General features: G+C 36.8%; 1 protein-coding gene across 1 annotated transcript in view; it reads left to right on the plus strand.

The window, feature by feature from the left end:
• Window positions 1-15,682, plus strand: part of LOC150078811 (uncharacterized) — a 329,603-nt gene extending 313,921 nt beyond the window's left edge. Inside the window, exons 18-19 of the mRNA XM_090382376.1 lie at window positions 11,209-11,416; window positions 14,973-15,682. Coding sequence (XP_090238502.1) covers window positions 11,209-11,416; window positions 14,973-15,456 — 692 coding nt within the window. The 3' untranslated portion in view covers window positions 15,457-15,682. The remainder of the gene's footprint in view (window positions 1-11,208; window positions 11,417-14,972) is intronic.
• Window positions 15,683-16,812: the final 1,130 nt, after the last annotated feature.

Consider the following 16,812-nt stretch of genomic DNA (forward strand, 5'->3'; position numbering starts at 1 on the left):
AAGAAAAAATATTTTTATTTCATTCTTAAATAACCATAATTACTAATTTTATCCCTCAAAAATTTAGAATATCCTGTGGCACCTCTGTGACTTTGCTGCAGCAGCCCCAGGATGCTGCAGCACACAGTTTGGGAACTGCAGATTTGAACTATATTCAGAGTATGAAGTTGCAAAGTACATGCCCCAACATTTTCTGCAATAGAAATTTCATCTTCAATCACTTTTCAGCACAGGAATGGTTCATGGATTCTTCTGAAACAGCCTTTAAGATAACCTGAGATAAAAATCACATGGGTTTAAATCAAGTGACACTGGAAGCTGTACCAGTCCTTTGCCATACACCTCAGGGTAGTGATTAGAAACCACCATTGTCAAAAATTTCATCTAGTAACTTTAGGATGCTTGCAGTTGTTCTAAAGTCCAGATTCTATTGTCAAAAATTTCATCTAGTAACTCTAGGAAGTTTGCAGTTGTGGTAAAGTCCAGATGTCTTAGAGGGCCCTTGTTTTGAAACCAGTTGTCATCCACATCCTTTTGAAACCAGTTGTCATCATCCACATCAGTTCCATAGCTATACAAAAAAAGCACAAAATTGTTCTTAATGGCACTCAAGTAAATGTCACTTGCAATGTTTCCATTGACGAACACTAGTCCAAAAATGCCAAATGCAGAGTGCCCACTACACATTGACCCTCTGTACATGTAATAGATTATCAACAATAAAGCATGGATTCTCCTGATCCCAAAATCTTGAATTTTGCTTATTCACATACCTGTCTAAATAAAAGTGTGGTCATCAGAAAGTTAAACTTTGTTTATAATTTCAGGTTTGTGCTCTAAGAGTGCAATGACTTCTGTGGCAAACCGAACACACTATTCATTCACATTTGATTTTATTGGCTGGCTGATCTGAATTTTGTGTGTGCAAACAAATCACTTCAATAAATCTTCCTTATGCTTTAAGGCAGGGGTTGGCAACCTTTTTTGAGTGAAGAGCCACACCTCAGCTCAAGCTGGGATGGGGGGGGGTTTAAGAAATGGAATAGAGTGGGAAGGTGTTCTATTAAAAAAATATATTCTTTGAAATATTATTTATTAATACTGAAAAACATAATAAACATCCAATTAGGTACGAATTAATGTGAATGTTGCTGCTGAACTTCTTGAGCGAGTCTCTCAAGAGTATGCGTAATTTTCATCTTTATACATGCAGAGAGACTCGCATTATTTTCAGACGGTTTCTTGATTTATTTTTAATATAGTTCATGTTCGAAAATATTTGCTCGCTGAAATACATAGCTTGTTGTACATGTGGGCTAAAAGTTAGAGCTGCAATGACATGTTCAAAGGGCCGCGGGCAGCTCGTGAGCCGCAAGTTGCCAACCTCTGCTGTAAGGCATCCTCATCTGTTGCAAACACTTGCACAAACTCTTCCTTGGGCTTTACAACAAGATTTTCCAAGCTTCATAAACCTCTCTAGCATCCTTAATGACAGTCAGCCTTCACAACCTTTCCTTTCTAAAGCTTGTCTAAAACACTTCCTGTTCTCTCAAATTGTTCCACTAACTTTAATACTGTTTGGTTTCTTGGTCCCTCTGAAGGGTTGTCAGTACCTTATTTGAGCAGAAACAACTGTATTCCCATTTCTGTAGTATTCCTTTACAAATAAACAGTTTTTTCTCAATACTTCCATTTCTTTCTGTTCACTAGAGAATATACAGTACTTCCAAACAAATCTCCAATTTAGCACCAGCAAAATTTACCAAAAGACTATCAAAAAGGGCCGACCGGGCTAGCCGGGGGGGGTAAAGCGCCTGCCTGGCAACCCAAAGGTCGCGGGTTCGAATCCCACCTCGGGCTTGGACCAAAAAAAAAGTATCAAAATGGAGAACTTGGGGAAAATGTGTTTGCACAATACAGAAGCCAAAGTAAGAATCACAGCTGTTAGAAATGTGATTAAAATAAATGTCACCAAAAAAGAGTGTTACTATTAAAGACAGTAAAATACATTTCTAGAGTTTTGTGCAATGAATGACTGATTATGCAATGGCAGCAAGCAGAATTTCAGTCATTGGCATTTTCACTTGGTCAGCTCTAGCAGTAGCAGAACGCAGGCATGACAAACTGAAATAATGATTAATGAAAACAACATTTGTTTGATTCATGAATCATGCTGCCAGTCAAGTGCATTATCTCCTAAATGAAAATTAGCATTAGCATTAGTAGAGGTATTTGATGCAAGAAAGCAAGCTTATGCAGCATCAGCCAAAAAAAAAAAAAAAAAAAAAAACCCACTTCCACTTCACCCCTCTGTTCGTTCCAAATACCTGTCCAGCTGAGCCTTAAACTTATTTAGGCTATCAACCTCCACCACAAGGGATGGAAGTCTGTTCCACCAACCAACCACCCACTGGCTAAAGGCAAATTTCCTCACGTCTATCCTACATCTGTCTTTCCTCAATTTGAATTTATGCCCTCTCAGGTGATTTTTCTGAGCTAGAGGAAGAATCCCATCAGCATTGAGCATGCTTAAACCATTCAAGGCTTTATACACCTCTATCAGATCACCTCGCTGGTGCCTAGTCTCCAGACACTGTAATTTGCAAAACTTAAGCCTTTCTTCGTAAGAGTACCCCTTTGTTCCATTCACTAATCTTGTTGCCCTTCTCTGTACTCGTTCCAGCAGCTCTACATCCTTCATGAAATGAGGCCTCCAGACCTGTATACAGTACTCTAGGTGTGGCCTGACCATTGCCTTATACAATGGAATAATCACCTCCTTATCCCTGCTGGAAAAATTCCTGTATATCATTGACAATACTCCATGAGCTACTCTTGCAGCCCGTCTGCACTGCTCAGAGAACTTCATATCTGCCTGCACAACCACCCCCAAGTCCCTTTCATTCTCTACCACTGTCAGTGTAGTACCACAGAGTTGATACGTTGCTCTGGGGTTGCTGTTTCCCATGTGTAGTACTTTACATTTGTCAATGTTAAACTTCATTTGCCACCTCTCAGCCCATCTGCTCAACCTTTCCAGATCCTGTTGCAGCAGCATAGTGTCAGTAGTGTCCTTGACAACCCTGCCAACCTTTGTATCATCTGCAAACTTGGACATTAAGCTTGATATACCATCATCAATATCATTTATAAATACAGAAAACAATAATGGACCCAACACTGAACCCTGAGGGACTCCACTAATAACATTAGTCCACGAAGAGCAGTGTCCATTGATTACCACTCTCTGTCTTCTCCCCCTCAACCACCCCTTTATCCATAGCAGCAATTTGCCTCCAATGTCACACTGCTCCAATTTGTGTAGCAGTCTTCCATGTGCAACAGTATCAAAAGCCTTTCTAAGATCCAAGTATATAATAGTAGTAGTAGTAGTAGTAGTAGTGGCACATGATGCAAGAAAACAAGTGTATGAGCTTATGCAGCATCAGCCAAAAAAAAAATCACACCATTCCCTCCAAATGCCTGTCCAGTTCCTCCTTAAATTTATTTAACCTATCAACTTCCACAACGACAGATGGAAGTTTGTTCCAGCAATTAACCACCCGCTGGCTAAAGGCAAATTTCCGAACATCTATTCTACATCTGTCCTTTCTTAATTTGAACTTATGTCCCCGTAGGTTGGTAATCTGAACAAGTGAAAGGATCCCATCAGAATTCAGCGTGCTCAACCCATTCAAGGCCTTATATCAAAGTAATATCAAAGTTATTCCCTGCATCCAGTTCTTTTGTGACTGCATCATAAGTCATCTGAAGTCTTGTCTAAATGATCCTGCAGTGCTTCTTTAACCAGTGCCTCCATTAATTTTCCTGGAACAGAAGTTAAGCTCACAGGCTTATAATTACTTGTGTCAGCCTTTGATCCTCCTTTGTGAATTGGGGTCACATTTGCACATTTCCAGTCTATGGGTACCTCCCCTGAGTCCAAGGAAGCTCTCATAATTATGGCTAAGGGTTTGCTTACTTCCTTTGCTGCCTCCTTTAATATAACTGGATAGATACCATCCACCCCGGGTGCCTTTCTTGTGTTTATCTTCAACAGTTTCTCCTCCACTTTACTCCCAGTTATTTCAAGATTCTGTAGCTTACTACTAGAGTTGAATACACCTCTGGCATTCCCCTTGCTGAATAACTCCTCATGTGTGAATGTCGATGCAAAATATTCATTTAGTTTGTTAGCTACCTGAGCAGGATCATCAACAGTTGACCCATCAATATCAAGTGGACCAATCTGATTCATCCCCTTCCTTCTAGAGTTTACATAAGTAAAGAACTCTTTGCTGTTTTTCTTTGCATCCCTTGCCAAGGATTTCTCGTAATCTGCCTTTGCTTGCCTAACCTCCTTTGTAACTTGGTTGCATATCAACTTGTATCTATCATAGGCTTCTGTGTCATGTGTTAATTTGTAAGTATCCCATGCATTTTTCTTCTCTGCCATATGCCTCATTAGTTCATCTGACATTCATTTTGGCCTAAACCTTGAACAATATTTCTTAGTTGGTATGTAAAGCCTAGTAGCTTCCAAGATAAGTTCTTTGAATGCTTCCCATTTTGAATTTGCTGTTGGTAACGTCATCAGTTGATCCCACTGTATAGAATTTAAATACTGTCTCAGTCCATCGTAGTCACCTTTACGGAAGCAATAACCCTTCCCTTTACCCCTAATGGTAGTTACCTCTTTGAGTAAATCCCACTTCAGCACACTGTGATCACTGCCACCTAGTGGTTCATTTATCTGCAGATTCTTAATGCATGAAGAATCACTGCTGATAATCAAATCAAGAGTATTACTCCCTCTAGTTGCCTCCCGAACATGCTGATGTAGAAAACAATCATCCAATAAATCCACAAAAGCCCTGCTAGTGTGTGAGTAACCAGCCCCGAAATTCCAGTCAATATCTGGGAAATTAAAATCTCCCATTATAAGACTCTCTGATTTACTGGCCCACTCTATTTCCCTGTACAGTTCCTTATTATACTCATCAGAGTCATTAGGCCTATAGCACACTCCTACTCTCAATTTTGATCTCCCAATGCTTATGTCACACCAAACTGACTCAACACTGCACTGTCCGGCGATGTCGACTGGCTTCACTTCCTTGGTTTTTATGTGTTTCTTAACTAATAGCATAACCCCTCCCCCCTTCCTATCCTGGCTATCCTTTCTGTAGACGTTGTACTCCCCAAATTGCAGTTCTGTATCCCTTATATCTGTGTGACACCACGTCTCTGATATCCCAACAATATCTGCCTTCGATGTTTTGAGCAATACCTCAAATTCATCAAATTTATTTACTAAACTCCTAGCATTGGTGTACACGCAAGTATACCTGCACCTGTTTCTATTCTTAGCTACCCTAACACAACCCATGTGTTTACTTGTACCGCAATGGCTCCCAGCAGTCTCTGAAATACCATGCATCTTGTTTTCCAGGCTTCTGCTCATTCTAATAGAAGCAGTGCAAGAATCTCTTTCACCTCTGCCAGTGGCTACTGTCAATCTATTGGTCTTTGTCTCCCCCCCAAGCTAGCAGTTTTCCGACCCACCTAACACTGCCTCGATAGCATCAGCAAATATTCTTGCACCCTTTCTATTAGAAATACAATTTTTAACTTAACCTCATTTTTGTAAACTAACTTGATGTAACAATCTCTTTGAGATAAGTTAGATGAGGGAAAGTAAAAAACAAAGGAAAATGAGAAACTTATTAGCAAACATCAGGAACTAACTCCTTTGATATAGTTAAGCTTTTTTATTGTTATTCTTGTTTGATATTAAAATGTATAAACAAAAGTATCAATTATTGGCAAAGTGCATTGCTCTCATTCTAACTAGCAACTCTAAAAGGGAAAAAATAGCCAGCCTTTTGCCTTTTACCATGTTTTATTGTTATCAGTATACTTTGCATTTCAGGCCTTCATTTTCATATAGAATTTGGTTTTTTTTTGTTATTTTTATCTATTATTAAAGTGTATTAATTTGGTATGAGTTTCAAAAATGTTCTAAAATCCACTGTATAACATTTTTTCCCCCTCCTAAAGTTCAGGGCAAGAAGCATGGATTTTTTGTTAAGCGTAATGCCCTTTTTGAATATGCATCTAGAACTGGAGATGCTCTAATGTCAATCATGTGAGATCTGCAACAAAGTAGTGATCCTTTTACCTCTATGGTAAGATGACTAATCTTGCCATATCTGAGCAGTCCTGAGACAACCTCCATGTAGAAATTTTGTGGTTCAAAGATACTGCCTTAAAAAAAATCTGTACCAGGTACATAATGTGTCCTGTCACTAGCATATTTAATGTGTTTTACATTTAAGAGTCATTGGCAGGTGTTAAAAACATTTTAATCTTCATATATTAATAAAATTCATGAATAATAATATAACAATGTTTTTATTTTATTAATAATAATTACATGTCGGTTACTGAAAGTATTGGTCTGTGAACTAAAGTAGGAAATATAATTTTTACATTGAAGAGATTTTAGTTGACGACTAAATATACCATCTATAGTTGTCCATTACATGTAGTATTTATCAAAAGCTCTGATGACATGTCCAAATTGAAGAATGTTTTCATAAATGTACATTTCCAGCCTCAGAGTTTAATTGTAAAGAAAAAAATTATATTCAATTTGAAAAAACACCAGGTGACTTGAAACTAGATGCGTTTTCAAATTAACGCATTTTCCAAAAGTTTTTTTGTATCTTAAAACCTTAATATTTCTGTTTCTAAATTCCTTAGCTTTCCAATAATATTCTATATGTCCACATTATCCAGTTTATTACGTGAGAAAATTTCCTTGATCATATGAAAATATGTTCATATTTTCCACTATCCTGGAAAAACTACTGCAATTTTCAGAGGTTTTGAATTTTTTCCTCTAGTATAGAGCTAACATGAAGCTCTGTGCAAAATTTCATTAAATTTGGTCCAGTAGAAGATAAATTATTGTTGCCATCATACAAGTATAATTCCAATAATTTGCTTCTGATGGAAGCTGAAGATGACGTCACTTCTGTAAAGGTTTTCATGACAGTTTTTCGTTACAAAATTTTTGGAATAACACCAGTAAAAACGCTTTTAACGTCAATATTCTTATATATAACAATGCATTTAAAAAAAGAATAAACTGATGTGATGCAAATGAACCACCTATTAGGGGATAGAACACCTAATAAGGATATGGTACACATTGGGAATTTATTTTAAAAAAAAAATTACTTCATGTGATGAATATTAAATGAATGTTATGATGTGAATTTTTTTGTATGCAGTATGGAAGAAAAGTAAATTAAAAACTGAAAAAGTTATCTGTAACTCCACAAAATAAGCATGATTGATCATAAAAAAAAAAAATAAAAAAAAAATTTTAAATATTTGCTAAAAAATAGATTTTTGTGCAAAGGAATGTACTAGAAATATGTTTTCCATCTTCTAGGCCATTTTGATTGGAACCATATGATCTAAGTTGCAGATATGCCTAAAACCCTACAACAACAATAACTACTTTGTTTCCAATTTTTCCTGGAATAATAAGCAAAAACTGGAAGAACAGAGGAAACAGAGGTGACTCTATTGTCAGGGAAGCGGGGAACATGCTTTGTAAAAAGGATAGGTGGAATAGGACAAGGGTATGTCTGCCAGGGGCAAAGGTTGATGATGTAGAGCGGATATCATCTTTTAAGGGCACAAAAGGTGATATAGTTGTACACGTTGGCACTAATGATATTAAGAGTAGGAGACCGGCGGAATTACTTAGCAAGTACAGGTCACTGTTGAAAAAAAACCGTGAATTAGGGTTGAATTTGAAAGTGTCTGCAATTCTGCCCAGACACGATAGGAGGGAGTATATGATGAGAGCCTTGTCGATCAATTCGGCCCTGGAGGGATTGTGCAAGGCTCAAGGGGTAGAATTTTTTTCAGCCTGGACTGTACTTGTTAACAGGAGAGATTGCTTCTACAGGGATGGGATACACTTAAATAGAAAGGGTGCAAGAATTTTTGCTGATGCTGTCGAGGCAGAGTTAGGTGGGTCGGAAAACTGCTAGTTGGGGGATACAAGGACTAATAGATTAACAGTAGCCACTGGCAGAGGTGGAAGTGATTCTTGCACTGCTTCTATTGAAATGAGCAGAAGCCTGAAAAACAAGATGCAGGATATTTCAGAGACTGCTGGGAGTCATTGCGGTACAAGTAAACACATGGGTTGTGTTAGGGTAGCCAAGAATAGAAACAGGTGCATGTATACCTGCGTGTACACCAATGCTAGGAGTTTGGTAAATAAATTTGATGAATTTGAGGTATTGCTCAAAACATCAAAGGCAGATATTGTTGGGATATCAGAGATGTGGTGTCACACAGATATAAGGAATGCGGAATGGAATTTGGGGAATAGAATGTGTATAGAAAGGATAGACAGGACAGGAGGGGAGGAGGGGTTATGCTATTAGTTAAGAAACACATAAAGTCCAAGGAAGTGAAGCCAGTCGACATCGATGGACAGGGCAGTGTCGAGTCAGTTTGGTGTGACATAAGCATAGGGAAATCAAAATTGAGAGTAGGAGTGTGCTATAGGCCTAATGACTCTGATGAGTATAATAAGATATTGTACAGGGAAATAGAGTGGGCCAGTAAATCAGAGAGTCTTATAATGGGGGATTTTAATTTCCCAGATATTGACTGGAATTTGTGGGTTGGTCACTCGCACACTAGCAAGGCTTTTGTGGATTTATTGGATGATTGTTTTCTACATCAGCATGTTCGTGAGGCAACAAGAGGGAGCAATACTCTTGATCTTATTATCAGTAGTGATTCTTCATGCATTAAGAATCTGCAGATAAATGAACCACTAGGTGGCAGTGATCACAGTGTGTTGAAGTGGGATTTACTCAAGGAGGTAACTACCATCAGAGGTAAAGGGAAGGGTTTTTGTTTTAGTAAAGGCGACTATGATGGTCTGAGACAGTATTTAAATTCTATACAGTGGGACCAACTGATGATGTTACCAACAGCAAACTCAAAATGGGAAGCATTCAAGGAACTAATCTTGGAGGCTACCAGGCTTTACATACCAACTAAGAAATATTGTTCAAGGTTTAGGCCTAAATGGTTGTCAGATGAACTAATGAGACATGTGGCAGAGAAGAAAAATGCATGGGATACATACAAATTAATGGGTGATATGGAAGCCTATGATAGATATAAGTTGGTCTGTAACCAAGTCACAAAGGAGATTAGGCAGGCAAAGGCAGACTATGAAAAATCCTTGGCAAAGGATTCAAAGAAAAACAGAAAAGAGTTCTTTACCTATTTAAACTCAAGAAGGAAAGGGATGAATCAGATTGATCCACTGGATATTGATGGTTCAACAGTTGAGGATCCTGATCAGGTGGCTAACAATCTAAATGCGTATTTTGCATCTACATTCACGCATGAGGAGTTATTCAGGAAGGAGAATGATGTAGGTAAAGTAAACATTGGCAGTGAGCTGGATGATTTTGTAATAACTGAGAGGAAAGTGGAGGAGAGATTGTTGAGGATAAACATAAAAAAGGCACCTGGGGTGGATGGGATCTATCCAGTTATATTAAAGGAGGCAGCAAAGGAAGTAAGCAAACCCCTAGCCATAATTATGAGAGCTTCTTTGGACTCAGGGGAGGTACCCATAGACTGGAGATGTGCAAATGTAACCCCAATTCACAAAGGAGGATCAAAGGCTGACACATGTAATTATAGACCTGTTAGTTTAACTTCTGTTCCAGGTAAATTAATGGAGGCTGTGGTTAAAGACGCACTGCAGGATCATCTAGACAAGAATTCAGTTATAGCTCAGACGCAGCATGGTTTTGTTAAGGGCAGGTCTTGCCTGACCAATTTGATTGGATACTATGATGTAGTCACAAAAGAACTGGATGCAGGGAATAACTTTGATATTATATATTTGGATCTTAGAAAGGCTTTTGATACTGTTGCACATGGAAGACTGCTGCACAAATTGGAGCAGTGTGGCATTGGAGGCAAATTGCTGCTATGGATAAGGGGATGGTTGAGTGGCAGAAGACAGAGAGTGGTAATCAATGGACACTGCTCAACGTGGACTAATGTTATTAGTGGAGTTCCTCAGGGTTCAGTGTTGGGTCCGTTGTTGTTTTCGGTGTTTATGAATGATATTGATGATGGGATATCAAGTTTAATGTCCAACTTTGCAGATGATACAAAGGTTGGCAGGGTTGTTAAGGACACCACTGACGCTATGCTGCTGCAACAGGATCTGGAAAGGTTGAACAGATGGGCTGAGAGGTGGCAAATGAAGTTTAACATTGACAAATGTAAAGTACTACATATGGGAAACAGTAACCCCAGAGCAACGTATCAACTCTGCGGTACTACACTGACAGTGGTGGAGAATGAAAAGGACCTGGGGGTAATTGTGCAGGCAGATATGAAGTTCTCTGAGCAGTGCAGACGAGCTGCAAGAGTAGCTCATGGTGTCTTGTCAATGATATACAGGAATTTTTCTAGCAGGGATAAGGAGGTGATTATTCCCTTGTATAAGGCAAATCTTCAGGCCACACCTACACACCTAGAGTACTGTATACAGGCCTGGAGACCTCATTTCAAGAAGGATGTAGAGCTGCTGGAACGAGTACAGAAAAGGGCAACAAGATTAGTGAATGGAACAAAGGGTTGCTCTTACGAAGAAAGGCTTAAGTTTTGCAAATTACAGAGTTTGGAGACTAGGCACCGGCGAGGTGATCTGATAGAGGTGTATAAGGCTTTGAATGGTTTGAGCATGCTCAATGCCAATGGGATTCTTCATCTTGCTCAGAATAATCAGCTCAGAGGGCATAAATTCAAATTGAGGAAGGACGGATGTCGGATAGATGTGCGGAAATTTGCCTTTGGCCAGAGGGTGGTTGGTTGGTGGAACCGACTTCCATCACTTGTTGTTGAAGTCGATAGCCTAAACAAATTTAAGGCTCAACTGGACAGGTATTTCGAGCGAAAGGAGGGGTGAAATGGGAGTGGTGTGTTTTTTTTTTTTTTTTTGGCTGATGCTGAATAAGCTTGCTTTCTTGCATCATATGCCTCTACTAATGCTAATAATTTTATTTGTTTTAAAATAAACAACAGATTCTCATTCTGGCAGAGTGAATACCATTCATCATATTTGTTTTTTTCTAGCAATGCTTCCAGTTCGATGGATGGCCCCTGAAAGCCTTAGAGATGGAATTTTCACTCCAGCATCAGATGTCTGGAGTTATGGCATTTTACTCTATGAAATAGTTACTTTTGGAAGTTATCCATATCAAGCATTATCAAATAATCAGGTGTTGAATTATGTTAAAAATTACAACACTTTGGAAGTACCCGATGGCTGTAAGGATGAACTGTAAGTATGAGATATTATACTTTTTCGATCTTATAATAATAATAATCAACACTAATTTCATTAAAATACTAGATAGCAGTGCAATTTCACCCACAAAAATTATTCCTTCCCAAAACTTTCTTTAAATGCTGAAATTAAACACCTGCTTTTGAAGTGTGTTGGTACAAATAAGCATAGCTGCACTGTGTAAATGAATTTTCAGGCTTCTCAATTCTATAAAGAAAGAGATGGATTGATGTGTCTTCAGATATTCAGCAATTATTTTCTATGGAAAAAAAAAATTTTTTTTTTTTTTTTTTATCCACTAAAATTACTTCTGCATCAACAGCTGAAGACATCCTTTAAAGGAAATTGCTGTTGCCACACTCCAAAGAGATAGGACTATTTTTCCACAATAGATATGCTGTGGAAATAGTTAAATTAATCTAATTAACCGAAATGTCTTTTTCTGAAAATTAGACACACGAAATGTATATACAATGGTTTTATTCAGTTTGTGTGAGAAAACAAACTTTTTGGAGGGAAGTTAAAACTATGCCCCAAGTCAATCTTAGAACTTAAAGCTTGAAGTCGAACGAATTACAGATTTATTAAAAAAGACAGCAGTATTTCTGTATTTTTTTATATATATATAAGATTTGATGTAAGCCAAAGTTTGTAAAAACCTTAATGAGATTTGTTGGCGAATGAGATTCTAACTCAACCAGATAATAAAGTGAATGCCAAAGTGAATTAGAAACATATATTTGCAAAGTTATCTAGTCATCATATATTGGTAATATTAATTAATTGAAAAATGTTTTTCGAATAAATTAGTTAAGTTCTAGTAAACTATATAATTTTTGCTTGCAAATGTGGAGTTGCATTTTTAAACTATAGATGCCACTTTGCAGCTGACAAAAATACAGATGATGTTGCAACTGCACTTGAATCCAGGGAAAGTTTGGAACCTTGAAAATTCTAAAAAATATGATTAAAACTTTATTATTATTGTTGGTGGTGGTGGTTTCTTGTTTATTTTTGTTCTATACTTTATAACTGAGTTTAACAATTCATAATTAATAGAACAGTTTTTGATTCAGCAATACAACTGAAAACTTTTAGAATTAAACAAAAGGTCTCTCACAGATATCACAAAAACATGTGTTCCATTCAGTGGCAGGAGTAACAAAGGTTAATTATAGAATTTCAGGTTTTTATAACAAGTGACCTAAAATTGATTGTAAAAAAATAAAAAAGTCAAAGCTTACCCAAAATTTTTCAGTATAATACTGATTTCACTAGCAACTTCATTGACAGTTGATTACTGTTGATCAGATTGTGGTCACTAGTAATTGAATCATTGGTTTTTGTGAGTTTTTTGGCCCATTTTCCTTATTTGAAACAAAATCTGATTCAGATTAGTTGCTCAGTAAAATCACTTTTCAAAATGTGATAAAACACCTTCTATTCAATGTACAATAATTCAGACTGACTGCAGATAAATGGGCAATTCATGCATTACTATGTCTAGATGAGTAAACAAACATGTTGCAACTCACTAAGGCAGAACGATTTCAAGATGGTTTGGGCATATAGAGTCAAATCACATAAAATATTTCATGCACCAAAAAGCACATAAAAACAGACAGAAAATCAGCTGTACCACACACAGACAGAAAATCAGCTGTATAAAAACTTGACTTGATCCTCAAAGTGAATAGATCTCAACATAGTGAAAGGTTTTCAGTTTTAAAAGAGTTTCCTTGAAGTCCAAAAAGTATGTAGGGCAGAAAGTCCTGCATAAGATATCATGGACAAGTGGCACTTAGGTCACCACCAGGAAGAGGAAGACATCCCCCACCAAGATCCAAATTGTGGGCTACTATGCATGAATGAGTGGTAGAGAAGAGTAAGGCTAAAAGGGGCCCACCTTAGGATAAATCCAAGTTCATTCAAGGAGCAACTCTGATCATCTAAAGAATAACTGTAAATACAAAGGATACCCTTTAGTATTAGCAGTGACAAATAATGCAAAGAAGCAAGCTTATATAGCACCATCCAAAAATACCTACAAACTACTGACAATCCCCTCTAATAATTTGTCTGATTCGGCCTTAAATTTATTCAATCTACCCACCTCCGCTAAAAGCATCACTCCTTCCTCCTCCCTTCCTGTAGACAGTGTAATTGCCATATTCAAATTCTGCATCCACAGTATTAGAGTGACACCATGTTTCTATTGTACCTATAAAGCTAGCATTTGATGATTTAAGACAGTGGTTCCCAAACTGTGCTCTGCGGATCCCAAGGAATCCGCAAACAGTTCCCAAGGGATCTGTGAATAATTGCTGTGATGGCTACTTTGAATTTTATTTATTTTTTTGAACAAAATCTAAATATCATTACAGACTGGATGTCACACGAGACATGAGAATTCAGTTGTCTACCATCACCCACAACTTTAAAGGACTTTGTGAAACAAAAAAACACAACCATTCTTCACACTACTAGCCCGTGATGTATGATTGATTGTATACTCAAATAGTGACAGTTTATTATTCAGTTGTTTTTTGTGTCAGTCTGAAAAGGGTAGATTGTAAACATAATTATAATAAATCAGTTTTGAGATATAAATTTTTAATTTTGGATACCTATCATCTGGACACCCAATATTTAAGTGAACTAGGATGTGAGGATCCATGGTTATTTTTCAAAGTCAAAAGGGTGCACGAGCAAAAAAAAGTTTGAGTAACACTGTTTTAAGCAATACTTCAAACTCATGAAATTTATTTGCTAGTGCACAAGCAAGGATATATGTGCCTGTCTGTACCTCCAGCAACTGCCATTCTCATGTGTTTCTCCAGCAGGCCATATAATGGTCTGCTGAAGAACATAGGCACAGGTTTGTCAATAAATGCATCCCAGCATAGGTTTGCCAATAGAGGCCACCCACTGTCTGATGAAAAGCCAGTAAGCTTCAAAACAGCTGTCCTGGTAGTATCTCAGATTTTTAAATGCATAGTGTATTTGCCTATTGGATAATGCTATGAAATTTAGGCTGAACCATGGAGAAAAGTTTTTGTCTAAGATAGACTTAATTGATCTTTAGGGGGGAACAGAATATTCCCCTTGATCAGGTAATTCGGTATTGCACTTAACACTTGCTTATATTTATTTATTTAATTTCTGCATTAAATATCCCCCACAGTCCTATATATAATAACATAGTCAACTCAAGTGGGGTTACCTGGTTAATTTGCCATTAGTAATATATAGGAAGAAATTCTTAAATATAATCAAGACATTAAAAGCAGGTTTATTAGCATATTTAGTATTTAACATATTACTTAATAAAGGATATTAAAATACAGTATGAGAAACTATATAACAGTGCATTCTGTGTATATGGTCACGGCAGATATTTCGGCAGATATTTATTTTTAAAAAAAACTTGCCAGTATCAGAATTAAGATAAGAAAAAAGTTCTAGCACGTCTTCAGAAATATGAATTATACATCTTTAGTCTTATACTAAATGTGACAATTATAATTTTCCTTTTTTTTTTTACTTACAGGAAAAGCCTACTATCAAAATGTTGGTCAAAAAACCCTCAGCATCGTCCAAGTGCCTATGAAATTGTGGAGATTCTTGCTAGAAATGCAGACCTAATTTCTCCATGTGTAGATATGCCAATGGCGAGTGTTGAAGTGGAGGCTACCGATTCAATTGAGCTATCCCTTACCGAACATACTAGGGTGCGTTCAATTTCTTCAGTTACACCACCACCACCACCAGTTAAGAAGCGGAGGCATGGTTCTGTAGATCAAACTAATGTAGATACAGTTCACACAGCTAAAGAGTCCATTCAAGCAATAAGTAGTATAGAAAATGGAGGACTTCAGGTGTCTTATCATCATCCTGTACCACCAAACATTCAACTGCAAGAGAATAGTCAAGAGAAATATGTGACTCTTGAACTTCAGATGGCTCATGGTGATAGTGGCTACGGTAGCAGTGATACTTCACAAGGCTTATATCATCACATTTCAGCATTATGAAAACTCCTATTAAATCTAAAGCAAAATATTATTTATATATGTGCTCAAGTTTAATAGTTGTTCTTCTGTGGTGGTGCCAACATACTCGAGTGTTTATCCAGAGCTACTGCTCAAATGTTTGTATTCTTTTGCTTGTCTGCATTATCACATTTGTTCATAGCACAGTCTCCTTCCTGATGTTCCCTGTGACTAATTCCGAAACCTCTTCCCTATCATCTTTTATATCAGTCTATTTTCTGTATGTATGTGTATCATTTTGTAAATATTTGTACATGAACCTAGTTAAGATAATTCATACATTAAGGTAATGAATTTGAACTCAGGAAAAATAACCTTTGTAAATTATATACATGTAGAGACTAATTCACAGTTACAATGTCCAAGTATGAAGACCTTGGTGCAAGGAATTCTATACAGAGTACAGAACAAATGTGCACTGGCATGTACAAAAATACCATATAAATGTACTGATGGCTGATTAAATATTAAATTGCTTTTTATTTTGTACAAAGCTATTTGTTTTAAGGAATTGCATGCCTTCTAATAAACACTTTTAAGAGTTACATACAATTGCAGTAGTTTTTGCATTCCAAATATTGCCCAGAGATAAAATGAGATTGGCTGCTTCTGCCCTTTTGTGGACTGTGGGAAATCAAATTAGTCCATCTGCCATAACTAATTAAGACAGATGCTACAACAGCAAACAACAGAACTTAAGCTGAACAGCAAAGAATTCCAATAGTAAAGTATACATCCAACGTTGGAGCACTAAAAATGTATTTCATTTAGAAAGTGCATCTCTTCGTCCTGCTACTGTAGCTCTTACTGTTTTGCTTCCCTTAGCCACAATCATATTTTATTTACTGGCTTAATTCTGCAGTTTCTATCCGTTTTATTACCAGTTTCAAACTTTTTTTTTTAAATCTCCTCCTTACCATTTAATTTATTAGAGAAAGCTTTGTATTACATTAGTAAGATATCCTTTTTTGATGCTTAAACCACTCCTTTTCTGCTAACCAGTAATCAAAGTTGACTTGCACTCCACAACCTAAATACTTTTTATATCTAATATGTTTTGATTTGAAAATTAACAGACATTTCATATTGTTATATTGTTAAATGATTTATATATACTGGTCTAAAAAAATCATAACAGTCTGACTTTTAATATAATGTGTAATAGCTGTGAAGAAAACAAATTTGAAGTGGGAAAAATCATGGCAAACACCATAAGAAATATTTCTATATCAATAATCCTCTTAAGTTAATTTTAAAATGCAATTATTTTACAAAAATAAGCAGAACTTTGTGAACATCCTATACTAATTGTAAAACAGAGCATCCTTCTCCCCTTGT

The sequence above is a fragment of the Mastigoproctus giganteus genome, chromosome 10, assembly GCF_048544385.1.
Source record: "Mastigoproctus giganteus isolate SK-2022 chromosome 10, ASM4854438v1, whole genome shotgun sequence".
In the NCBI taxonomy this organism is placed as follows: domain Eukaryota; kingdom Metazoa; phylum Arthropoda; class Arachnida; order Uropygi; family Thelyphonidae; genus Mastigoproctus; species Mastigoproctus giganteus.